The 27,810-nt window shown below is 36.6% G+C and overlaps 1 protein-coding gene across 1 annotated transcript; it reads left to right on the top strand.

Moving 5' to 3' along the window:
• Positions 1 to 1,447: 1,447 nt before the first annotated feature.
• Positions 1,448 to 27,810, top strand: LOC138311549 (zinc finger protein 271-like). Its single transcript, XM_069252882.1, has 3 exons — positions 1,448 to 1,522; positions 8,643 to 9,689; positions 24,952 to 27,810. Exons 2-3 carry the CDS (start codon positions 8,878 to 8,880, stop codon positions 27,002 to 27,004), a joined length of 2,865 nt encoding a protein of 954 aa, XP_069108983.1. The 5' UTR covers positions 1,448 to 1,522; positions 8,643 to 8,877; the 3' UTR covers positions 27,005 to 27,810.

Below are 27,810 nucleotides of genomic sequence, written 5' to 3'. Positions count from 1 at the left end.
TGGGTATATAAGGACAGCGTGACAGTGTCACGGGCCTGTCATTCTTTCACCGGATTTTGGGGAGCAGCATCCAGGTGAGATTGGGCTCTAGATTGAAGTAACTCAGTGAGGAAAACCTGCATGAGCAGTGGCGCGCGTACGCAAGGGACTTGGTGGCGTACAGGGCGGCAGGGACGCCGGAGAATTGGCGTAGGGTTGCCGGAGCGCCAGGACGAACTGCGAGGGCATAGTGGGGCGATGGCGATGTGGACTGCGCCTTACTGAGTTACTAGGTTGCGCCCGTGTTCACGCCGGCGTTCTGTAAGCGTTACGCCCGTTTTGCGCCCGTGTTGCGCCAGAATTACGCCCGTGGCCTAACATAACTAAGAGCCGTACTCCCAGTGAATATTTACTTTGTGTCTAGTGTTGTGGTGTATTAATTAATTTTGTGTGTATCAAACCGGCGCCAATAAATTATCATCATGTTAATAGTTGTTATTGAGTTTTTGTTAGAGGGATGAAAGTAACATAGACACTACGCCGCATAGGCGGGGAGATGGTTATACACGGTGGATCCTTTACAAGCTCATAGAGATGTTGGGCGATTATCAACTTCGAAATACATCTATAAATAGCGATGTTTGATGATAATCTGCACTAAAAGTTAATGGCATTGCTATATTTTATAATGCTTGTAAATTACAAGGAATCTGATTTAATTAAATCAACAAAATTCCAGAGGCGAGCTTTGCTGTTCTCAAACAGCCGTTTATTATTCTTCTGCACAGACAATTTATACAAAGGATCTCCGAAATGATAAGAGCTATGCCAATGATTTTGTTTGTTTGTTGTTTGATTAATTTACGTCTTATTAACAGCCATGTTCATGTAGGACGACATTAGGAAACATAAAGTCAGTTAGGAAGAAGAGAAAAGACAAGACCCTAAATTTAGTCACCTTTTACGATCATGCAATAGGGGCAGCAGGCCAATGAACATATTACCATATTGAGGACATAAGTTTAAGGTGTGACAAAAAAATAATTGTGTTGTCAAAAATCCAATATGACCGCTCTGTTTTGGATATGTTATGTAGAATTTAAAAACTATCTAATTTTACACTTTTCTTCCTGTTGGAAATAAGGGTCAAAGTTCAAAAGTGCATTTTTTTTCGAAAAAAACAACAACATTTTTTAAGAAAAATCTTAAAGTTTTTATCCACTTGGTCAATTTCGTGTATGATTCTTTTCCTCCTGTATTGTTGGTAATCCCATTTGATTGCATTATTTGTCCTCATGGTCCTGGTTTGAAGAAAAATTGATGATTTATTAAAACTGTGCTATTTATTGAAGTAAACTTCGCATACAGATATATTTATATATAAGAAAGTACATTGTACTCCCCGTTAGAAAGCTAGTTAATATCATAACCGGATTTTTTTCTTCCGTGACGTTGTTTAGAATAGCATGTATGATATCCGGTCATTCTGCAAAGCTGTCATTTGCCAGTAGGCCTGTTTATTTTCCAAATGAGGGCAATGTAGGTAAGATGCGTGCAGTTGATGAGTAATATTTAGTTCAGGAATCCTTGATTGCATCGCTCAGGTTGATATGAAGTTCGAATCAATTCAATTTGTTTATTTCCGTAAGCCTTGCGGCTTATAAGACACAAAGTACAATTTTAATACATATTGAATAATTTAAACATGTACAGGAGAGTGATTGTATACAATAAAACACAAACATTAGCACACAATTATTATACATCAGATACTATGCAGTTACGGTGTATTAAGAGACTGAGAACGTTTCTGGAATGCAAGTTTTAAGAATCCAATACAGCTAGTAACCACGTGCACACAATCGGGCGATCGTCTCATGACTGATCATCAGTCTTTATTTTCTGCTTGCTGTGTGAAGATTAGGTTTAGTTACGGCCAAACTTCACCATTTAAATCATAAATGGCAATGCTCATTAAAAAACTTGAAGTTAATTAACTATTCGACACCAATAGCTAGTCAAGTTCAATTAACTTTGGCCTGGACACAAAGCTTAAGCTGACAATGCTAATAAAATATGTTGGTTTTGTTGAAATACAAATGGTTGGCAGATGCGCGTGCTCTCTGTGATGTCAGTCATCAATTAAAATGAAGTTGGCTTACTGACTGATATCACAGGGGTATCTGCAAACAATTTGAAAGGAAATTATTTATTTTTTTTTATCTCAACACGAACGTTTTGATCTTTGCATTGTCAGCTTTAACTTACTAAAAACATAAAATTCTCCCAAATTGTCTGTTGGGTACCAAGGCGATGTGAAAGAACACCTGGTGTTATATTAAGACACATGATGTATTTCCGTAAGCATGATATATAACCGTATAATATATAAGAAACACACCAAGACCAATATTTACTTTTTGTTTGTTTTATTTTAAATCATTTTCATTACAAGGGTACATGTATTTTCATCCTATTTTGTTCTAACATTAACTAATAGTTCAATATGTTTGATATCAAGGATTATCCTACTCAACAATCGTGCTGAGTTTGTGTTATATAATATGATATCTAAACCGACATAATTCTTGTACAATCGGTTCTACCGCAGGTTGTAATTATAAATTAATCAAACATTAAGTGACCAACAAACTCCTCAAATTGCATGTAATTGTATTGCCTTGTTTTGTAGACAGCATAATTATGGTTACCTCATTGAAATCAATATTGAGAAAACATTGTGGTATATTTATTGAAGTCAATTTTTGATATTAAAGATTTTTATTTACATATATTGACAACATGGATAACAAAACAGAACAGCTAAAATAAAATAATAAAAAAGTTGTAATACTGAGTACATATCATAATAGTAAATGTAATACTGAGTAACATATCATAATAGTAAATGTAATACTGAGTAACATATCATAATAGTAAATGTAATACTGAGTAACATATCATAATAGTAAATGTAATACTGAGTAACATATCATAATAGTAAATGTAATACTGAGTAACATATCATAATAGTAAATGTAATACTGAGTAACATATCATAATAGTAAATGTAATACCGAGTAACATATCATAATAGTAAATGTAATACCATAAACATATCATAATAGTAAATGTAATACGAGTAACATATCATAATAGTAAATGTAATACGAGTAACAATATCATAATAGTAAATGTAATACCGAGTAACATATCATAATAGTAAATGTAATACCGAGTAACATATCATAATAGTAAATGTAATACCGAGTAACATATCATAATAGTAAATGTAATACCGAGTAACATATCATAATAGTAAATGTAATACCGAGTAACATATCATAATAGTAAATGTAATACCGAGTAACATATCATAATAGTAAATGTAATACCGAGTAACATATCATAATAGTAAATGTAATACCGAGTAACATATCATAATAGTAAATGTAATACCGAGTAACATATCATAATAGTAAATGTAATACCGAGTAACATATCATAATAGTAAATGTAATATGTAATACCGAGTAACATATCATAATAGTAAATGTAATACCGAGTAACATATCATAATAGTAAATGTAATACATAGTAACATATCATAATAGTAAATGTAATACCGAGTAACATATCATAATAGTAAATGTAATACCGAGTAACATATCATAATAGTAAATGTAATACCGAGTAACATATCATAATAGTAAATGTAATACTGAGTAACATATCATAATAGTAAATGTAATACTGAGTAACATATCATAATAGTAAATGTAATACTGAGTAACATATCATAATAGTAAATGTAAATACCGAGTAACATATCATAATAGTAAATGTAATACCGAGTAACATATCATAATAGTAAATGTAATACTGAGTAACATATCATAATAGTAAATGTAATACTGAGTAACATATCATAATAGTAAATGTAATACCGAGTAACATATCATAATAGTAAATGTAATACCGAGTAACATATCATAATAGTAAATGTAATACTGAGTAACATATCATAATAGTAAATGTAATACCGAGTAACATATCATAATAGTAAATGTAATACCGAGTAACATATCATAATAGTAAATGTAATACCGAGTAACATATCATAATAGTAAATGTAATACTTAGTATCAGTAAATGTAATACCGAGTAACATATCATAATAGTAAATGTAATACCGAGTAACATATCATAATAGTAAATGTAATACTGAGTAACATATCATAATAGTAAATGTAATACCGAGTAACATATCATAATAGTAAATGTAATACCGAGTAACATATCATAATAGTAAATGTAATACCGAGTAACATATCATAATAGTAAATGTAATACCGAGTAACATATCATAATAGTAAATGTAATACCGAGTAACATATCATAATAGTAAATGTAATACCGAGTAACATATCATAATAGTAAATGTAATACCGAGTAACATATCATAATAGTAAATGTAATAACCGAGTAACATATCATAATAGTAGTCGGTCAAAATATCGGCCATTTTTGAAATTTTCGCAAATGTGACTAGGATTCGTGGTGCAGCTTGCAATTGTCTATCTTTGTACAAAAAATTAGCGCTCTAGCTCACAACAAGATTTACCGAAAAAATAGCCCTAACAATGTTCAAATCTTACCGTGTCAAACTTTTGGCGGGTAAAAACTTAGGTTAATTTACAGTTATGTGCATCTATAAAACCACCATTATGTAGTACATGCACGTGTGTACGGTTGTGCAAAAAATCGTATCAATATTTCAAAACAACATGGATAAATCGTCTGAAATTAGACGGTCAAAGTTGTGTTGTAAATTAAATCGTTTTAAACTTTCGCGGGCATTTACTTTGCCATTTTGAATACTTCGCACCTGAAAATCCGCCATTTTGTAGATCATATTACGGACAATAAATGTACAAAAAATTATAACCATAACTTTAAACCGCTTTGTACCGGAAGTCGGAAACCTTTTTAAGCGGCAAAACCGACTTATTAAGATTCTGTCATTTTTGGCGGGAAAATACTCAGCCATTTTGAAAGATATGCCCCTGAAAATTGGCAGTGTGGCAGTGTTGTAGACTTTTATACCGACTACAAATATGCAAAACATCAGAGTGATATATTAAAACCCCTTGAAACAGGAAGCCGGCAAAGTGATGTGCAGAGACGCGTCTCATACGTGACGAACTTTACGGAGCCATATTTTGGCCATTTTTAAAGTTATGCAACCCGGACTTTGTGGAATTGTCATCATTTTTTACCATCTATCGTTGTACAAAAAAATTAGCGCTCTAGCTCACAAAAGCAACAAAAAATTTTTTGGTGGCAGCTTGCAATTGTTCTATCTTTGTACAAAAAAGCGCTCTTTACCGAAAAAAATTATCATAATAATACCGTAACATATCATAATAGTAAATGTAATACCGAGTAACATATCATAATAGTAAAAAATAATACCGAGTAACATATCATATCATAATAGTAAATGTAATACCGAGTAACATATCATAATAGTAAATGTAATACCGAGTAACATATCATAATAGTAAATGTAATACCGAGTAACATATCATAATAGTAAATGTAATACCGAGTAACATATCATAATAGTAAATGTAATACCGAGTAACATATCATAATAGTAAATGTAATACCGAGTAACATATCATAATAGTAAATGTAATACCGAGTAACATATCATAATAGTAAATGTAATACCGAGTAACATATCATAATAGTAAATGTAATACCGAGTAACATATCATAATAGTAAATGTAATACCGAGTAACATATCATAATAGTAAATGTAATACCGAGTAAATCATATCATAATAAGTAAATGTAATACATATCATAATAGTAAATGTAATACCGAGTAACATATCATAATAGTAATGTAATACGAGTAACATATTAATAGTAATGTAATACCGAGTAACATATCATAATAGTAAATGTAATGTATACCGAGTAACATATCATAATAGTAAATGTAATACCGAGTAACATATCATAATAGTAAATGTAATACCGAGTAACATATCATAATAGTAAATGTAATACGAGTAACATATCATAATAGTAAATGTAATACCGAGTAACATATCATAATAGTAAATGTAATACCGAGTAACATATCATAAATAGTAAATGTAATACCGAGTAACATATCATAATAGTAAATGTAATACCGAGTAACATATCATAATAGTAAATGTAATACCGAGTAACATATCATAATAGTAAATGTAATACCGAGTAACATATCATAATAGTAAATGTAATACCGAGTAACATATCATAATAGTAAATGTAATACTGAGTAACATATCATAATAGTAAATGTAATACCGAGTAACATATCATAATAGTAAATGTAATACCGAGTAACATATCATAATAGTAAATGTAATACCTAGTAACATATCATAATAGTAAATGTAATACTGAATAACATATCATAATAGTAAATGTAATACTGAGTAACATATCATAATAGTAAATGTAATACTGAGTAACATATCATAATAGTAAATGTAATACTGAGTAACATATCATAATAGTAAATGTAATACCGAGTAACATATCATAATAGTAAATGTAATACCGAGTAACATATCATAATAGTAAATGTAATACCGAGTAACATATCATAATAGTAAATGTAATACCGAGTAACATATCATAATAGTAAATGTAATACCGAGTAACATATCATAATAGTAACATATCGTAATAGTAAATGTTGTTACAAAGTGTCATACTTATGACATTTCAAAAGTCGTAATAACACATTATAAAAAAATGTTGTTATAGTGCCTTCCCCAAAGTCTTTGAGAAAGCCTTTTGAAAAGTTGTAACCATGCCTTTCACAGAAGTGGTAATAAAGTCATATTGATATCTCATGAAATGCATTCTTGAATATTAATACTAGTGTTGTTTTAGGCTCTTTTGTTTTTCAATATTACTGGCCTCCAGCTAACTGACTGTAGTTACCAACAAGGCGCTTTCTCTGCTGTTTGTACCATGTTGTTGAGGACATGCTACTAGCAACTTTGCTAGCCAAGGGTATCGGACTAAATACCCTTGGCTAGCAAAGTTGGCTTTCTAGTTGTTCATTGGATACCATCTTCCAATGTTAAGTTATTGGGAAACCCTTAGTTCCAACTTATACTGGGAAGCACAATATCATACAGTCCATTTAGGGGTGCATGCACACACAAACTTTATTTTATTGCTTGTCCATAGTATCAAGCTTTAATATCAATATTATAAATATAATATAAATTTGTCCGGCCATTAGAATCTGTCATGTTATAGCACAGGCGTCTGCTTCTGGTTTTGAAAACATACAATAACCTACTCCTACTATATAGTAGGGAAAGCTATTATTTTTTTTAAACCAGAAGCAGACGCCAGCTATGGTATCGAGGATGATCAAACAGCAGTTTTAGACCTACTACATTGTACATCATGAAGCGCTGGTCAGCTGATATTGATCATATATATTCAGAGCATTAGTCTTCAAAACTGTTGAAATTTAAATTTAAAAAGACGGAATCCACATTAGCGGTTTTGCTTCTGTTCACAATCAGTAGAGGTACATATAATTGTAGACCTACACCAAAAAAATTGAAAGTTGCTTTATTCTATCATGAGGCTAATATGAGATTCACTATAAGTTGGTAGAAGACATATATAGATAAAATGAAACCAAACCATAGAGGCTATTAAACATGCATTTGCATATTATGGGAGTATCATTTTTTGAAAAAAAAAAACCCATTGCAGGTCTTCAATAACATTGATAAAACTAATGTTTTACGTGTAATTAGTAGGGTTATATTAATAGATGTCCGTTTTACATGTGGTGGAAAACAAAACGTACGTAAAACATATTTTAAACATACGTTTAACGCATGTTTGTTCAAACATACGTTTTACGCATGGTGGCCAAAACATAAGTAAAACGCATGTTTTAAACATACGTTTCATGCATGTTCTTTCAAACGTATGAAAAACATGCGTTGCACTTTTTGACGTGTATGTATCAGATTTGATAAGGGATATAGTAATTACAAAATAACGTCACAAGAACTGGCATTTAATCTTTGATAAAGAAAAGTAAAATTCACATAATGGACATTTTAGTGCAATGTATTTAGAAAATACACTTGCATTAATAATTTGAGAAGGGCTACCAATTTTGTTCAAATGAATGATCTTGATCTTCATTCAAGGTCACAGGGGTCAAATAGGCTAAAATCTTTAAACATTCTTGTGAATAAGTAAGAGGCCTAGAGACCTTATATGTGACTGTAGCATATTGGCACGAAGAGATACCATGTTTATTAAAAATATAATGCATCAAATATATCAGAAACTTAACTTCTTCTAGTAAACAATTTCTTTATATGTCCTTAATTATTTGCCACTATTATATTCTTTGAGGGATTGTATTGTGGCAATAGTCAGATGACCATATAAGGCCCATGGTCCTCTTGTCTTAGATTATGTTTGCAACTTTCTACACTGCAATCTTGTCATGCAGGAATCAGTTGTAGTTTTCATGTGGGTTTTTTGTGCTCTTGATGTGTGACGTAGATGTTCTGATACTTATTTAACGCTTTCCATTACATTGCAGATGTGGAGAACCTCAATGGTACAGCAAAGAACAAGTTTATAATGATGGCATTGTTACTGAGGCAGATATTGCTACAGAGACTTTTCACAATTAGTGTAACAATTTACAAGAGTAACTTACATGTACATTAATTAAGCCATGTCTGTTGGTGAATCCGCAAACAAACCTAACGCTAAATGCAATATTATAGTTAATAATGGCAATTGGGTCATGTTTTAGATAGTAAGGTACAAGAATGGAAGAACAGGTTGGAAGTCAAGCTAGAGTGAAGTCATTTACTTGTGACGTTTGTGGCAAGAAGTTTTCAAAAAGTAGTCACCTTACGGCACATGCAAGAATACATACAGGGGAGACTATAGAAAAGCCATATATCTGTGACATCTGTGGTAAGGAATTCTCTCAGAACAGTCATCTGTGGATTCATGCCAGAACACACACAGGGGAGAAACCACACTCCTGTGATGTATGCGGGAGGGAATTTACTCGGAACGCTGACTTGTCGAGACATGTCAGGATTCATACCGGAGAGAAGCCATGTGTGTGTGACCTCTGTGGTAGAGGCTTTTCTCGGAAGGCTGCCCTGTTACGACATGTGGAAATACATAATGGAATCAAAGCCTTGCAACTTTTTAAGTGTAATATTTGTAAAAAACAGTTTGCACGAAAGCATACGCTGTCAACACATACGAAAACACACACAGGCGAGAGACCATTTAAATGTGGAGTGTGTGAGAGGGAGTTCTACCGGAACAGTGACTTACTGGCACACGTGAGGACACACACGAGGGAGAAACCACACAGATGTAACGTCTGTGGGAGGGAGTTCTCTCGGAATACTGATCTAACAAGACATGTCAAGAACCATAACGTAATGAAAACAGTCAAACTATTTGGGTGTGACATTTGTGGTGTTCGGTTTGTCAGGAATAGTGCTCTAATAGATCATGTCCAGACCCACTTAGGGAAAAACTCCAATGTGAACAGGAATAGTGCTTTGATAGATCATGTTCAGACCCACCCAGGGGAGAACACCAGTGAACAGGAATAGTTCTCTGATAGATCATGTTCAGACCCACCCAGGGGAAAACACCAGTGAACAGGAATAGTGCTCTGATAGATCATGTTCAGACCCACCCAGGGGGGACACCAGTGAACAGGAATAGTTCTCTGATAGATCATGTTCAGACCCACCCAGGGAGGAACACCAGTGAACAGGAATAGTTCTCTGATAGATCATGTTCAGACCCACCCAGGGGAAAACACCAGTGAACAGGAATAGTTCTCTGATAGATCATGTTCAGACCCACCCAGGGGGGAACACCAGTGAACAGGAATAGTTCTCTGATAGATCATGTTCAGACCCACCCAGGGGGGACACCAGTGAACAGGAATAGTTCTTTGATAGATCATGTTCAGACCCACCCAGGGGGGACACACCAGTGAACAGGAATAGTTCTCTGATAGATCATGTTCAGACCCACCCAGGGAGGAACACCAGTGAACAGGAATAGTTCTCTGATAGATCATGTTCAGACCCACCCAGGGGGGGGGGACACCAGTGAACAGGAATAGTTCTCTGATAGATCATGTTCAGACCCACCCAGGGGGGAACACCAGTGAACAGGAATAGTTCTCTGATAGATCATGTTCAGACCCACCCAGGGGGAACACCAGTGAACAGGAATAGTTCTCTGATAGATCATGTTCAGACCCACCCAGGGGGAAACACAGTGAACAGGAATAGTTCTCTGATAGATCATGTTCAGACCCACCCAGGGGGAACAGTGAACAGGAATAGTTCTCTGATAGATCATGTTCAGACCCACCCAGGGGAGAACACCAGTGAACAGGAATAGTGCTCTGATAGATCATGTTCAGACCCACCCAGGGGGGAACACCAGTGAACAGGAATAGTTCTCTGATAGATCATGTTCAGACCCACCCAGGGAGAACACCAGTGAACAGGAATAGTTCTCTGATAGATCATGTTCAGACCCACCCAGGGAGGAACACCAGTGAACAGGAATAGTTCTCTGATAGATCATGTTCAGACCCACCCAGGGGGGAACACCAGTGAACAGGAATAGTTCTCTGATAGATCATGTTCAGACCCACCCAGGGGGAACACACAGTGAACAGGAATAGTTCTCTGATAGATCATGTTCAGACCCACCCAGGGAGGAACACCAGTGAACAGGAATAGTTCTCTGATAGATCATGTTCAGACCCACCCAGGGGGGAACACCAGTGAACAGGAATAGTGCTCTGATAGATCATGTTCAGACCCACCCAGGGGGGAACACCAGTGAACAGGAATAGTTCTCTGATAGATCATGTTCAGACCCACCCAGGGAGGACAACAGTGAACAGGAATAGTTCTCTGATAGATCATGTTCAGACCCACCCAGGGGGGAACACCAGTGAACAGGAATAGTGCTCTGATAGATCATGTTCAGACCCACCCAGGGAGGAACACCAGTGAACAGGAATAGTTCTCTGATAGATCATGTTCAGACCCACCCAGGGGGGAACACCAATGTGAACAGGAATAGTTCTCTGATAGATCATGTTCAGACCCACCCAGGGGGGACACCAGTGAACAGGAATAGTGCTCTGATAGATCATGTTCAGACCCACCCAGGGGGGAACACTAGTGAACAGGAATAGTGATCTAATACATCATGTTCAGACCCACCCAGGGGGGAACACCAGTGAACAGGAATAGTGCTCTGATAGATCATGTTCAGACCCACCCAGGGGGGAACACCAGTGAACAGGAATAGTGATCTGATAGATCATGTTCAGACCCACCCAGGGGGGACACCAGTGAACAGGAATAGTTCTCTGATAGATCATGTTCAGACCCACCCAGGGGGGAACACCAGTGAACAGGAATAGTGCTCTGATAGATCATGTTCAGACCCACCCAGGGGGGAACACCAGTGAACAGGAATAGTGCTTTGATAGATCATGTTCAGACCCACCCAGGGGGGAACACCAGTGAACAGGAATAGTGCTCTGATAGATCATGTTCAGACCCACCCAGGGGGGAACACCAGTGAACAGGAATAGTGTTCTGATAGATCATGTTCAGACCCACCCAGGGGGGAACACCAGTGAACAGGAATAGTTCTCTGATAGATCATGTTCAGACCCACCCAGGGAGGAACACCAGTGAACAGGAATAGTTCTCTGATAGATCATGTTCAGACCCACCCAGGGAGGAACACAAGTGAACAGGAATAGTTCTCTGATAGATCATGTTCAGACCCACCCAGGGAGGAACATCAGTGAATAGGAATAGTGTTCTGATAGATCATGTTCAGACCCCACCCAGGGGGGGGACACCAGTGAACAGGAATAGTTCTCTGATAGATCATGTTCAGACCCACCCAGGGGGACACAGTGAACAGGAATAGTTCTCTGATAGATCATTTCAGACCCACCCAGGGGAAAACCCAATGTGAACAGGAATAGTTCTGTGATAGATCATGTTCAGACCCACCCAGGGAGGAACATCAGTGAATAGGAATAGTGCTCTGATAGATCATGTTCAGACCCACCCAGGGGAGGAACACCAGTGAACAGGAATAGTTCTCTGATAGATCATGTTCAGACCCACCCAGGGGAAAACACCAGTGAACAGGAATAGTGCTCTGATAGATCATGTTCAGACCCACCCAGGGGGGAACACCAGTGAACAGGAATAGTGCTCTGATAGATCATGTTCAGACCCACCCAGGGGGGAACACCAGTGAACAGGAATAGTTCTCTGATAGATCATGTTCAGACCCACCCAGGGGGGAACACCAGTGAACAGGAATAGTTCTCTAATAGATCATGTTCAGACCCACCCAGGGGGGAACACCAGTGAACAGGAATAGTGCTCTGATAGATCATGTTCAGACCCACCCAGGGGGGAACACCAGTGAACAGGAATAGTGATCTAATACATCATGTTCAGACCCACCCAGGGGGGATCACCAGTGAACAGGAATAGTGCTTTGATAGATCATGTTCAGACCCACCCAGGGGGGAACACCAGTGAACAGGAATAGTTATCTAATACATCATGTTCAGACCCACCCAGGGGGGAACACCAGTGAACAGGAATAGTGCTCTGATAGATCATGTTCAGACCCACCCAGGGGGGAACACCAGTGAACAGGAATAGTGCTTTGATAGATCATGTTCAGACCCACCCAGGGGGGACACCAGTGAACAGGAATAGTGCTCTGATAGATCATGTTCAGACCCACCCAGGGGGGAACACCAGTGAACAGGAATAGTGCTCTGATAGATCATGTTCAGACCCACCCAGGGGGGGGGACACCAGTGAACAGGAATAGTTCTCTGATAGATCATGTTCAGACCCACCCAGGGGGGAACACCAGTGAACAGGAATAGTTCTCTGATAGATCATGTTCAGACCCACCCAGGGGGGAACACCAGTGAACAGGAATAGTTCTCTGATAGATCATGTTCAGACCCACCCAGGGGGGAACACCAGTGAACAGGAATAGTTCTCTGATAGATCATGTTCAGACCCACCAAGGGGAGAACAAGAGTGAACAGAAGTTGTGCTCTGATAAATGATGTTCCGACTCACCCAAGGGAGAACAAGAAGTGTGGTCTTATAGGCTATGTCCAAACGCTTTTATGGTATTTCGATTTTGTATTAATAAGTTACCGCTATGTATCTGTATAGAAGGAAAATGTACTGTCACTGCAATAATGCATTGAAATAGTATACCATTGTATCATTACTGCTATTTCTTCTCTACAACTAAGCTGTGGATATCACTCCTCCCAAAGCGGACGATTTGGTCATATTGCTGTAAACGACTGCTCTAAAAGTTAATGCTTATCGCTCGTATCCTGTATGTAGCATCATTATGGGATGAGGATTACTTTTTGTACAACTAGTTGGGCTGACACTTAGAGCCGGTGTCAAAAGGGGGCAATTTAGCCATATTGCTGTCACAGGGTGTATGACAATGAGGAGGCAAAAGTCCTCAAGTACAGTAAAGGTAAAATTAATCATCCAATGTGGTAACGATACGTTGTCTAATTTAACCACAGTATTTTTACATGAGACGGTCACTAGTTATCCGAAATCTTACATAATTTTCTAAAACATTCTAATTTATACAAGATTAACGTAATTGACAATATACAGTATAAAACTTTTCCATTGGTCAAACAACCAATTCAGTTGGAGGGGTTAACCATGTACAATTTACTCCCTAGACCTGGATAAGTCATTTGCATGTCTAAACAATTAATCCGTCTGACAGGTTTAACTCGTATTCTTAATAATTCCGAATTATCTATGAAAACACATTAATCTGCAACTCTAACACTACGAGTATACACAATAGCTATAATTACTGCAAATATGCTAATACTTATCTGCCAGGTTATAATCTCTAAAGCTCTAATTCCCACAAAAATACCAGATGTATCTACTTTCATGAAATATGTTTAATCGTATATCATTTACTAATTATTATATGATATCGTACAAATCAGTGAAACCTTAATGTGACCCTTGTCACGTGCACATTGCTATATTTATGGATATCGCTCATATTTTCTATATAGCATCCTTTTGGGAGGATTAAAATTGTACAAATGGTTTAACTGAGCCCAGGAGCCTGTGCGCGGGGCTAAAATTGAAAGATTTGGCCAAGTTAATTTAAACAACTTCCTTTCTGCAAGTTATGAATGAATATCGCTCATATTTTGTATGTAGCATCCATACGGGGCAGGGATAGTCAGTTTAAATATAGTTCCCTGTTATTAGACAGTGTTCAGAAACAGAAAAGCCGATTGACAGCCATCATGAAGTTTGGTTGTTTAGGTTGTCTGTACGCTTATACACTTCAAGATTTCTGGAAAATTAGATGGAAATAGAACCAACAAAAACAGATTAGTCGATGGACGGTTATCATGTAGTTTGATTTTCTGTAAGCTTATATACAAAGATTTCTGGAATATTAGATTATTAATATAATCAACGTCGCTTTATCGACGAAATCAGCATCATGAAAGTCGAGATTTTATTATAGTTAAACCACAAGAATAATCCAAATCCGAACTCCGAATTGATTAAATAACAGCAAAATGTACTATTTTGATTATCACGATGCAAGCAATGTATGTTGATCATGAGATGAAGGGTTAACGCAATACTGTGTCCATGTTTTTTCCATAATGGAGCAGGATGTGGGTTATATTTTTAATAAGATAATACAAGTTCTATTTTAATTTTATTACTGGAAATCACTGTTTTGATTGATTTTAACTCTGACTATCGTATAAAAGTGACCGTGTACGAAAAATTAAGATCTTGTCTTGTAGTTTTTGGAAATTTTTTCACTTCTAATCCAAAAAAACAGAAAACAAATTCTGTTAGGATTACTTGGAAGTTGGACCTCTATTTTTCGTATTTTTACTTTTTAATAATTGATCAAGATATTTTCCTATAGTTAAATTAAGTTAAGTTTATTTCTGGTTCAGGACTACCATGCATAACCCTCTATACCAGACTAAAAAATATAAGTTCATCAGTTCATTTTATCACAGACATTGATAATTTGATTATATTGAAATCTCTGATTCTTAAGAAGCTGGATTGTTGCCGCTACAGTGGTTTTTGAGGTACTAATTATAGAGCCTGTTTATTGGAGGATGTCACGGTGTCCGAGAGGTAGAAATCTGTATTTTACTGAGCTGCCTTCAATACTAAAGATTGTGCTCAGGGGTAGTAGCGGCTGGATTTAGTCACATTTTTGGAGTTGTAATCGAAAGTCCTTCACATCTAGTCCTCCACAACTGCAGATGTCACACAGATATTACTTAAATTGTTCCACTCTTGTGTGAGTGAAAATACTGTTTTTAAACACTTCACTGTTGCTGATGACCGTTTTGTAAGTTTTTGAATGTTTTTGTCGTATTCTCGAGTTATAAGGAGTGATGAAATTCTCGGAGGGGGGATATTGCTACTAGGCCGTTGATGACATTATACAGCATGATGAGGTGGTGTTCTCATCGTCCCTCTGCCAGTGGAGTAAGATGTAATTTCTCCGTCATGGCAATTACGCTCGATTTTCTGCTATAGTCATTAAAGATGCTTCAATTTTGTCCACATCCTTTTGTAGAGAAGGGTCCCAAAAGTATCGCTATATTCGAGTATGGATTGCACTAGAGCTGTATAAGCGGATGTTTTTTAAGCTCTGTGGACAGAATTTTAGGTTGCGCCTTTTTGGTGTTTTTGTTGATATATTCTTAAAATTTTTAATTTTCACTGATAATCAGGCCTATATGTGTGTTGTTTGATACTTGTTGGAGAATCCCATTGTCCAGACTGAAGAAATGTTGTAGCGGCTTTTTAGATTTACTTATCCTCCTCACATAGCACATTTTTGCCTTAAAACGCATACCTCATGTAGACGCCCACTTTCCCAATGTTGTCAGTTCATGTTGATGCATGGTTTGATCTTCATGATTTTTATCTGCCTATACAGTAGACAGTCATCTGAGAAAAGACCAACGGATGATGATACTGATGCTTGAAAGACAAAAACATGAGGGGCCTAGGACAGTCCCTTGAGGGACTCCGGATTCTACTTTAGCTGCGTGTGGACGAGTAATTTCTCTCAACGACGACTTGATCCAGGCATGGATGGGACCGGTTATGCCTTAGTGGTCAAGTTTGTGGAGTAGTCTCGTGTGGTTATAGTGGCCAAGTTTGTGGAGTAGTCTCGTGTGGTTATTTCCCGATGTTTCAAGATACCTAGTGACATTTCTACGACATGGTATACATACAGACACTCCTCTAGGCCACTGAAGAAAATCGCTATATGTAAACTTTCTTGAAATTAGCATCCTCAAAAACACTTAAGCATAGTCCTCATCATTTCGTTTGGTATCCCATCGGTTCGAACGTCATCGGAAGCTGGCGCTAGGCTAAGAAAGCAAATATGAAAATCCGGCCTGGTTCCCTACATAGCTGCGATATTGTAGCTTAAAAGTCTTTTAGATAGAACATGGTCTTTAGGTCTACAGTTGGTGCATATTACTGCTAATGGAGCTAAGTAATGATCATGCAAATCATTTTTAAAATATATCTATGCATTTTATAGTTCTTGTTTTATATCACTTACCTACAAGACGATAAAACCAAAGCGTATACAATATCAAATTCACAGCGAGACAGTAGTTATAGGTCACCAGAGACTTCGTTTCAAGTGACTTATTCTAATCGCCTTTTGTCCGTCGTCCGTTGTATGTCCGTGAACAATTTACATTTTCGACTTCTTCTCCAAAACTGCTGAAGCAATTTCAATGAAATTTTGCACAAACCTTCTAAGGCATAAGCCAATCAAAATTGTGAATTATATTAAAACTGTTTTGTCCAGTTTTGTTGGAAGCAAATGATATTTTTTAATGATTTTTCATTATTCATAATGCATTTATATGTTGAAAATAAAACATTTTGGAAAATATGACTTAGTATCAAAATATAGGTCACGGTAACCTAGTTTTGTAAAATGTCAATTATGCTAGAATTCAGTTCATCTGGTGCCATAATATACCACAAACAAAATGTTATATATCATATTAGATTCCATTGAGCAATATATTTACTTATTAATAACTTAGGTAAAGAATATTGTGGATGTGATGGGATTGGGAAGGGGGAGGAGGATTTTTTTTTTATAAACTTTAAAACTCCTATAAATGTATTGTTATGTTCAGAATTAAGATAAACTGGCTCAAATATTACCATTTTTCTCTAATTAATGGCATTTTAAAGAATTAATTATATATAATACAATGCACATTCAAAACATTTACCCAATTATTATTGCATTTCAAAATTTTATAGCAAAATATTTGAGCAAGTATATGACCCTCTGAACATAAGAAAAAACATAAAGTGTTGTTTAAAATAAAAAAAATAAAAATCCCTCTCCTCCCCCCTCCTCCCTGCTCCCCATCCCAAATCCGATCTCATTCAAAATATTCTTGCCTAAGTTTATAATATGCAAATATATTGCTCAATGCAATCTAATGTATTTTATATAACATTTTTTCTTGGTACATTATGGCGCCAGATCAACATTATTCTTGAATAATTGACATTTAACAAAATTAGTCACTTTGACCTACTTTTTGACATTAAGTTATTTTTTTCCGGAATGTTTTGCTTTCAACATATAAATGCATTATAATTCATGAAAAATCATTCAAAAATATCATTTGGTTCCAACGACACGGGACAAAACAGAAAATTGCCCCTCCTGTTTAACCCCCCACAACTCACAAATGACTCCGACCTGACCTTAATCATATGCCATATCATGATGTCCTAACCCCCGGGTATCTGTAAACAAAAAATAATGCTTATCGGTCATGGCCACCATAGCGTTCAAACTGACACTCTTACTTTCAAAAATCTTCTTCTCCACTCACAGATGTGGTAGAATCAAATACTCTTCATAGATAGAAAGGTCTTAAGGTCCTTTACAAAAATTGTGAATTATATGACCCTCGGGTCTCTCGTTTCCCCCTGGGGAGGAGATCAATTTTACTAGAGTTTATATAAGGAAAACACATTTATGAGCATTTTTGCTCAATTTTCATAGGAAATGAGTCAAACTTGGTTAGAATAATTAGCCTGAGATAGCATTTTAACATCATATCCATATTGGTCCTGGTCGACCCCCTGGGGGCAGAGGGGCGGGGCCAAAAAAGATAAAATAGGCTAAAACTTCAGAAATCTTCTTCTAAAATTCTGGAAATGGTAGAATCAAATGCACTTTATAGATGAAAAGTCTTAAGATGTTTTGTGAAAATTATGAATTATATGACCCTGGGGTTTCACGTTTTCCCCATGGGAAGAGGGTCAAGTTTGCTACAGTTTATATAGGAAAAACACATATCTGAACATTATTTGCTCAATTTTCATAGGAAATGAGTCAAACTTGATGACAATTATTAGCCTGAGATATAGCATTTTAACCATATCGGTCCTCGATGACCTCCTGGGGGACCAGAAGGGCGGGAACAAACAGGGTCAAAATGACAAAAAGTTCAAAACATTATTCTTCTAAGTTCTCTTTGTTTCTCTCTTTCTCTTCCAAGTTTGTTCGAATGAAGGACCTTGACCTTCATATAAGGTCACAGGGGTCAAATAGGCTAAAAGCCTTTAAACAACTTCTTGTGAATAACTAAGAGGCCTAGAGACCTGATATTGGGCCTTTGACATGTTTGGATGAAGGGCTATCAAATTTGTTCAAATGAATGGCCTTGATCTTCATTCAAGGTCAAGGGGGTCAAAAAGGCTAAAATCTTTAAACAACTTCTTTTCAAGACCGAGAGGGCACATGGTACTGATATTGGGCCTGTAGCATACTGGGATGAAGGGCTACCAAGTTTGTTCAAATGAATGACCTTGACCTTCATTCAAGGTCACGGGGGTCAAATAGGCTAAAATCTTTAAATGACTTCTTCTAAAGAACTAGAAGGCCAATGGTACTGATATTGGGCTGGGCATGTAGCATGCTTGGATGAAGGGCTATCAAGTTTATTCAAATGAATGACCTTGATCTTCATTTAAGGTCACGGGCAGCAAATAGACTAAAATCTTTAAATGACTTCTTCTCAAGAACCAGAAGGCCCAGGGTACTGATATTGAGCATGTAGCATGCTGGGATGAATTACCTTGACCTTCAATCAAGGTCACAGAGGTCACATAGGCTAAAATCTTTAAAAAACTATGTTGTATTGTACTAATAGTCAGATGACCGTTAAGGCCCATGGGCCTCTTGTTTACATACTTCCCGGGTGGAATTTATACGATAAGGACTCAACGTCTTGTGATATTAGAGGGTCGTTATGTTTTGTTTTATACAAAAATGATAAATAAATGCATGTATACGCATAGAATAATTGAAGACCTACATAAAAAGTATGAAAGAAATTGTGCCCGAGTGATTTTCGGAGGCAGTGCTCCACTAGAACAGATACATTGTAGGGACCATTTCGTACCCGGCCGAAAGATATAGTAGGACGGGTACCTATATTCGTTCTAGTGCCCTACAGTGACAACCCTTGACTCATGGGGTGTTAGATTTTCGGTCAGGATTTCAGAAAAACAGACTATATATAGATAACTATCACTTGTCCCTTTATCTCATTAAGTCTACCCTGTACCACGCGTACTGTATACATGGTATGTATACGTTTACAGGGCAATTATATCCGGCTTATTCAACTGTACAATAGAATCTTCCGGGGTCCACTCAGTCTTTTAACATGGTCATGGTTGGATGCTGACACAGCAGATGTCTAACTCGCCATAGAGTTTACAGAATGCATTGCTTTGGAGTAACAAGTAGTTTAGTACTGGAAGCCACTTAAGCGACCAAGTGAGTACAATGTACACGTTTACTTCAATCAGGTTCTTCGATCTGGTTGGCAGTTGTTTTTATGGCCTGATGAGGGGATACCGGTGAGTCTTTTTATAATCTCCATTTGTGACTGAATGAATATTAATGTATAAAATTACAGGTTTTCATCACATACGTGAGCAATTTCCCATAAGTATAGTGTACATGTTTACAGCAATGTTCAACACACGGGTCCCAAACTTTACATTGTGACGTCAATATTACATACATTTGTACATGTATGCATGTACATTAAGATGACAATATATGTATGTAAAGTTGATAAAAAATCTACATTGTACACATGGACATATTAAATAACACAGACAAGTGTGTAAAGATGGTCATATATTGAAAAGAAATGCAACTGGTTTAGCCAGGTATATATATATATAGCCCCTTCTCTATCCACATGTACAGATCCCTTTGATCGTAACGGCCGTGTCCGCCAATACAAAATGTAGATGTGATAAATGGCCTTCTCAGCTTCCATAACCAGTCCCAGCCTAATGGGTACATACATTGCAGGTAGGGTATCGAACTACATGTAAATACTGGGGTATGCGTATATTCCTCTAAATCCGGGTATACATGTAGACAATAGACAGGAGACCTATAAGGCCAAATGCAGACTCCCCAGGAGGACAGGTGAAGTCGTAGGTGATTAATCTATTGTAATGAACTCCTTTGATTGACAGGGATAACATACATTTTTGTATACAGTACAATGACGTCGCGCACAATGTTCGGTCACTTTTATGTAACGTTATTTAATGTAAAAGACGTCATTATCTTATATAACATGACGAGCGCAATTGACGTCATTTCCGACATTCGGCAAACCTGCAAGACAAAGAAAAAACGCAATTTTTCGAATACTTTTTTGAATTTTCAGTAGAGATTTCGCACACACGTATATTTGAGCAAAAACGTATTTTTTTATTCTGAATAGAAAACATACTTCCTAATATAAAGTCATTTTTCAACGTCGTGAACTTGCGTGACAGAACAGTCAATTTAAGAATTTCATTTTGTGTCATTTCTGCAAGACAAAGGTTTTGTTCGATAAAAAAGTAGAACGACGTCGCAGTCTATATTTTCTGACATGTTATTAAAATAGAAGAAAAACGTATTTTTATATTAACAATTCATGTCTCTATCTCATGTATTAGTACCGTTTTGTACTGTGTGTATTTGTGTTTTTTTCACTTTTTTATCTTTTCTCTTCGGATCTGTCGATCGGCAAGTCTACAAACAAAGTCCACCATTTTGAAGTATGACGTCACAATTCATTATAACGAAATGACATCACGATAGTTCGTTTTTGGGGAATCTCTTTGTCAAATTTTACCGCCATGTGGTGTTCAGTATGACCACAGTGACACTTTAACTGAAACCGCATACAGGTGCGTGTTACATCTGTCGCGCCAAAAAACGTCATTTTCTCAACAAAAACACATCAATAGAAAAATAAATATTACAAATATTTTGATAAAAGTCCTCCCGTAATTGAATAAATATATCCTTTCTGTTTTTCAATTTAAAAAAATAGTATTGCGCTTATATTATTTTACTGTTCAACGCTTTTTCCAAAGAAATTCCGGCGTGACGTAAAAGTGACCGAACATTGTGCACAGGGATTTTTGTATATACAGTACAATGACGTATTACATATGATAAGTCGCCAGATGAATTGAGGGTAACCGATTTAGAGCACGCCAGACACTCTAGCTAGGATAAATTATACTTCCATTCATCAGAAGATACACAATGTATGCTTTTTGTCATACCATAATGCATCTCTGCACAAAATTTCATTAAGATTGGAGTACCATAGTAATGTCGATTTCACGTGTGTGTTAGCCAAGCTTATTACATTATGCAGATCGGACCGACAACACAATATTCTGGGTTTTTTTCTTCTCCAAATTACTTAGTAATGTAACCGACAACAAAATATGTCATCTATACATGTATCTATATATAGAGTACATGTTCAAAAATTTGAATGTCAAGTGTAATGATGGTTGGTGAAGATATATATTAATAAGTAAAGATCATTATTGGTTTAATACATGACTGAATAGCACACACGTGTGTACTTTTAGTGTGATTACATAATGATCATTTGAATTTTCTATAGGTCAATGACTTACATAAGAGATTTAGATACTATCTCTGATTACATAAAAATGGCCCGTGACTGAAAAGCACTGAAGAGTGTGTATTTGTAAATGATAACAGTTCGCGTGGTATTTTATTGCAGTGTTAACAAATGGTATTTACAATAAATCACTTGTGTTATCTTTATAAATGCCCATTTTAATCGAACATTTCTCTATAAGATTTGATAAATAAAATTTGCGTATATATTCGAGGGTCATGGATCTTGTCCGTCTCGAGTATATATGTGACTTATGCATTTGTTTGCAAAACTGCTCTACTATTTAAAAAAAATGGAGAGAGTTTATAAAATACGCCTTGGTACACTGTGGTACGTTATAATAAGTTATAATACGCTAAATCAGTTGTAATGATGTGTGTACTACTAGGTAGAAATACGCTAATTTAGGTTCCTACATACGCTGTCCTACGCTTTTAAACGCATGTTTTAGGAATTATGTTAGTGGAAGAAGTACATTGAGCGTTCGTCCCTGTGAGGAAGGCTCTGGGTTCTGTCCCCTGGCCGAGACACACCAAAGTCTATAAAAGTGGTAGTTTCTGCTCCTGCTTAGCGTTCAGCATACCGGGAATGAACGACTGGTTCGCCCGTTGTCAGTATAATGTGGCCGGATGGGGTGTGTTGCTTGGTGTCTTCGGCGGCATGCTTCAGTGATATAGCACTATGAACTGAGGAAAGCTGGCTTGCTGAATGCATAAGTTGTTCTTGTTTTATTGTAATTGTGTTATACATGTAATGTTATCTTTGTAATTTGCTATCGATCCTTGTTTGTGGATGTAAAAATGCAAATAAATGAATTGAATTGTATAAACAGGACAATAGCTCCTCTATACAAGAAGACACAACACGAATATACCGCAGTCTCCCAAAACACGCATCTCGTATTACATACATGCAATACACCGAATACATGGGAGGCCGTCCTTACATGACCTTAGCTGTTAATAGGACGTTAATTAACCAAACAAACAAACAAACAAACATTGAGGTACCCTTTGACACACAGTGACTCGCTACATTGTACATTGATCTAGGACGCTAATGCACGTTCCTGTACCTTATTTTTAAGACTAAAAAGGATATGTCTGCATATATTCACAACAGCGTAGGTACATTATTCTACGTTACGGTACGGGACGTTACGCTTACATCAAATTTGATAAGGGTACCGTAATTTTGTATTTTGTATATTTCATAATAGTATACATGTCTTTGGGCGACAACTTTTTTCCTATCCGAGGGTAGAGCGAGAACATGAATTTTCGCCCAAACAACGTGAACATGACCTAAGAACAAAATATGCATGGCGATAGTCGGAGTAGGGAACTTGGAAACATTAGCAATTTATAGATGATTTTCTTAACATTGATGAAACCGAATCGGAGACGCCATTTATATACATTTAACAATCCTGAAAAAACCCATACCTTTTGATATTGAACGTTAATTATTTGAAAGTAGTTCAGATTCGAAAAATAAATTTCAACTATCTAATTTAATCTATTCAGTCAACATTTTTATGCCTAATACATCAGTGACACTCGTGCCAGCGTTTCTGGCATTTCTTAACAAGTGTCGTGCACGGTAATGTTACGTCAATCCACACAATCATTGGAAATTCGTCAAAAACAATATTCACAGTATTTTGCGACTTCTTATTACTCAAAATTATTTCAATTCACTTTTACATCAGTAGATCTATTTTTAATTTTATAATTACACTTTACGGGCACAAACAAGAAGGTCAAATTGAAGCGAAAGGCTAACCTTTACTTTGCCGTTTAAATTCAATGTCCCAATTATTCAATTCCCTGATTATGGAAAGCAGTATCTCTTTAATACCAACTTGCTACTTTATATGTTCCAGATATTTCAGGGATCGTTCCCATTCTTATGTTTCAGGGATCGTTCCCATTCTTATGTTTCAGGAGTTGTTCCAATTCTTATATTTCAGGGATCGTTCCCATTCTTATGTTTCAGGGATCGTTCCCATTCTTATATTTCAGGGATCGTTCCCATTCTTATGTTTCAGGGATCGTTCCCATTCTTATATTTCAGGGATCGTTCCCATTCTTATGTTTCAGGAGTTGTTCCAATTCTTATGTTTCAGGGATCGTTCCGATTGTTATGTTTCAGGGATCGTTCCCAGTCTTATGTTTCAGGGACATTTCCCATTCTTATGTTTCAGGGATCGTTCCCATTCTTTTTCAGGGATCGTTCCCATTCTTTGATTGTATGAGGGATGATGATAGTGAGAATTTAACTCCGGGATAAGAGATATTAATTTTTGAATTTATTTTGCATCTATCATCGTGGAATAATGATTATCATAATAATTTTCTGATTACTACATCAAATTTTACCTGATTTTGGTGTAGATAACATTTTTATCTCGGAGCAGAACTTATGTGGCGATTCCATTCCTCTTTTAATCTATATCATTCTACAATTTGTTAATGCACGTTTCCTTGTTCAATCAAAGAGCAATGATGTATGTTTTGTTTTATTTACAGAAAGTAGATGCGACACCTCAAGCTGGCATCATTAGAATGATAGCGACGGTGGTCGGTCTGTGATGAAAAGGTTTTTAGGAACTGAACAGCTATCTACCCGCTTTGGGAACGTATTTGGATATATGCAGCGGTGACTGGGTAGAGTAATCATTTGTTAAAACATTCACTATTTATATAGATGTTAAACCTTCTAAGGAAAGGTTTTGGAACCTTTCCATACACGATTTTAACACAATGACAGTTACCTCCAAAATCCGTACAACCGAAACGCAATATAGGTGTATATTTTGTTGTGTGGAGTTCTCTCGCAGCAGTCAACTTTTGAAACATTTAAGAGCACATACAGAAGAGACGCCGTTTAAGTGCGAGTTTTGTGATGAGGAGTTTACTCAAAGCTTCCATCTATCCTGGCATGTGCGAGAGCATGATAGAGAAAAACAGTGTAATACTAGGAGCACCCATCTTCCCACACATGTTCGGGAGTTTGAAGGAGAAAAACGGCACAAATGCGACTTCTGTGAGAAGGAATTTTCTATGAGATGTGCATTGTTGGCACACATCAAAATACACACAGGAGAAAAATATAAGAAACTTCATCAGAAACAGAGTCTGACATCTCACATCAGAAAACATAAAGCTGAGCGACAGTTCAAATGTGAGTACTGCGGTAAGAGATTCCTTCGAAGACCTCACCTGGTGATACATGTCAGAACACACACAGGAGAAAAACCGTTCAAATGTGACTACTGTGGTAAGAGTTTTCGTCAGAAACATCACCTGATGATACATGTAAGAATGCATACAGGCGAGAGGCCGTATAACTGTGACTACTGTGACAAGACTTTTTCTCAGAGACAACATTTGTCGATTCATATCAAAACACATTCAGGAGAGAATCCACACACTTGTGACATCTGTGGTAAGGGATTCTCTACAGCAGACATCCTGTCAATCCATGTTGGAATACATACACGAAAAAATGGACTAAAGTGTGATATATGTGATAACAGGTTTGATCTTCAGCATCACTTGACCAGACATATTAGGACACATCGACAAGGGAACACATATAAATGTGATAAATGTGGGAAAGACTTTTCTTTAGCCGATCATTTGTCAAAGCACTTGAAGACGCATACAGGAGAAAATGAATTAAGATGCTACATTTGTCAGAAAGAGTTTTCTCGGAAGGATAATCTCTTCCGACATGTTAAGCTGGCTCATTCCATAAACGATAATCCGCCAGAATATGTAACGCTGGTTCATTCCAGGAACGATAACCCGACAGAACCTGTAACGCTGCCTTATTCCAGGAACGATAACCCGCCAGAACCTGCAACGCTGGCTCATTCCAGGAACCATAACCCGCCAGAACCTGTAACACTGCCTCATTCCAGGAACGATAACCCGCCAGAACCTGTAACGCTTGCTCATTCCAGGAACGATAACCCGCCGTCACCTAAAACGCTGGCTCATTCCAGGAACGATAACCCGTCAGAACCTGTAACGCTGGCTCATTCCAGGAACGATAACCCGCCAGAATATGTAACACTGGTTCATTCCAGGAACGATAACCCGCCAGAACCTGTAACGCTGGCTCATTCCAGGAACGATAACCCGCCGTCACCTATAACGCTGGCTCATTCCAGGAACGATAACCCGCCGTCACCTATAACGCTGGCTCATTCCAGGAACGATAACCCGACAGAACCTGTAACACTGGTTCATTCCAGGAACGATAACCCGACAGAACCTGTAACGCTGGCTCATTCAAGGAACGATAACCCGCCAGAACCTTTAACGCTGGTTCATTCCTGGAAAAATCACCTTTCCCAACATATCACACTGGCTCGTTTAAAACAAAATCCGTTAAAGATTAGATTTTCCGTAAAATCTAAAGAGTCGAGGAGTGGTGGCTTGGATTCAGGGTCACGTGTAAAAGCAAAAAAACTTCAGAAACCATTCAAGTGTAGCGTCTGTGGTAAAGCGTTCAGACAAAGGAGTGGTCTTTTAGTACACGCTAGAATACATACAGGAGAAAAACCGTTCAGCTGTAAAATCTGTGATAGGAAGTTTGTTCAGGAAGGTCATGTAACACAACATATGAGAGTTCACACAGGGGAGAGACCCTATAAGTGTGGTATTTGTGGTAAACGGTTTATACAGAGTAGTGGCCTAGTAAATCACAGAAAGGTCCATTTAAAATAGAATAATTCACACTTTATACACCATACCATTGTCATAAATAATAGATACCTGTATCACATCAATATTATTTAGATGAATATATAATTGTTGGTGTTTGCAACAGAATCGTAAACAAACAAGATATTTTATATTTCATACATCACATATACAATTGTATTTTACAATTTGATTTATCCTATTATATTTGATGTATGTTGATTAATCAGTCAAGATTTTGATTTTATTATAGTCTCCCAGACACATTAAAATGTGTTACATGGATTATAAAATTACAAGTTACATTTTCAACTGCACGTGGCAGGATGGACAATATATACCATTACCAATTACTAAAATATGGACAATTAATTTGGAAATTAACAATATTTATACCGTACTACTATCATAGCTTTTATTCACATTTACAAAAATACCATCATTTTTCTAATGAATAGAGACACCTTCTTCAATAATTGGATATTACAAATACCTATAAGGCCACCCATCTTATGAAGACTGGGATTACTATAATAATACTGTGGGATATATTTAATACGTATATTTTTTTATTTCTTCGTGTTTACATACAAAAAGATAGTGAAATTCATCCCCGATATTTTCATTGCATAAATGGCATATTCTTTCACGTTTCTCAACATTACGCCATCTTCCAGTCTCAATTGGAATTTTTAAATTTGATGTACGGAATTTAGTTATGTATACTCTATTCATTTCCGATAATTTTATAAGATAATTTTCAAATCCAAATTCTTTTTTGTATATTAGATAAGTTTGCCCTCTTGAGGAATTTTCCACATCTGAGAACC

Source organism: Argopecten irradians, chromosome 1 (genome assembly GCF_041381155.1).
Source record: "Argopecten irradians isolate NY chromosome 1, Ai_NY, whole genome shotgun sequence".
Lineage (NCBI taxonomy): Eukaryota > Metazoa > Mollusca > Bivalvia > Pectinida > Pectinidae > Argopecten > Argopecten irradians.
Note: the sequence above shows the minus strand (reverse complement) of the source record. Positions and strands in the feature narration are given on the sequence as shown.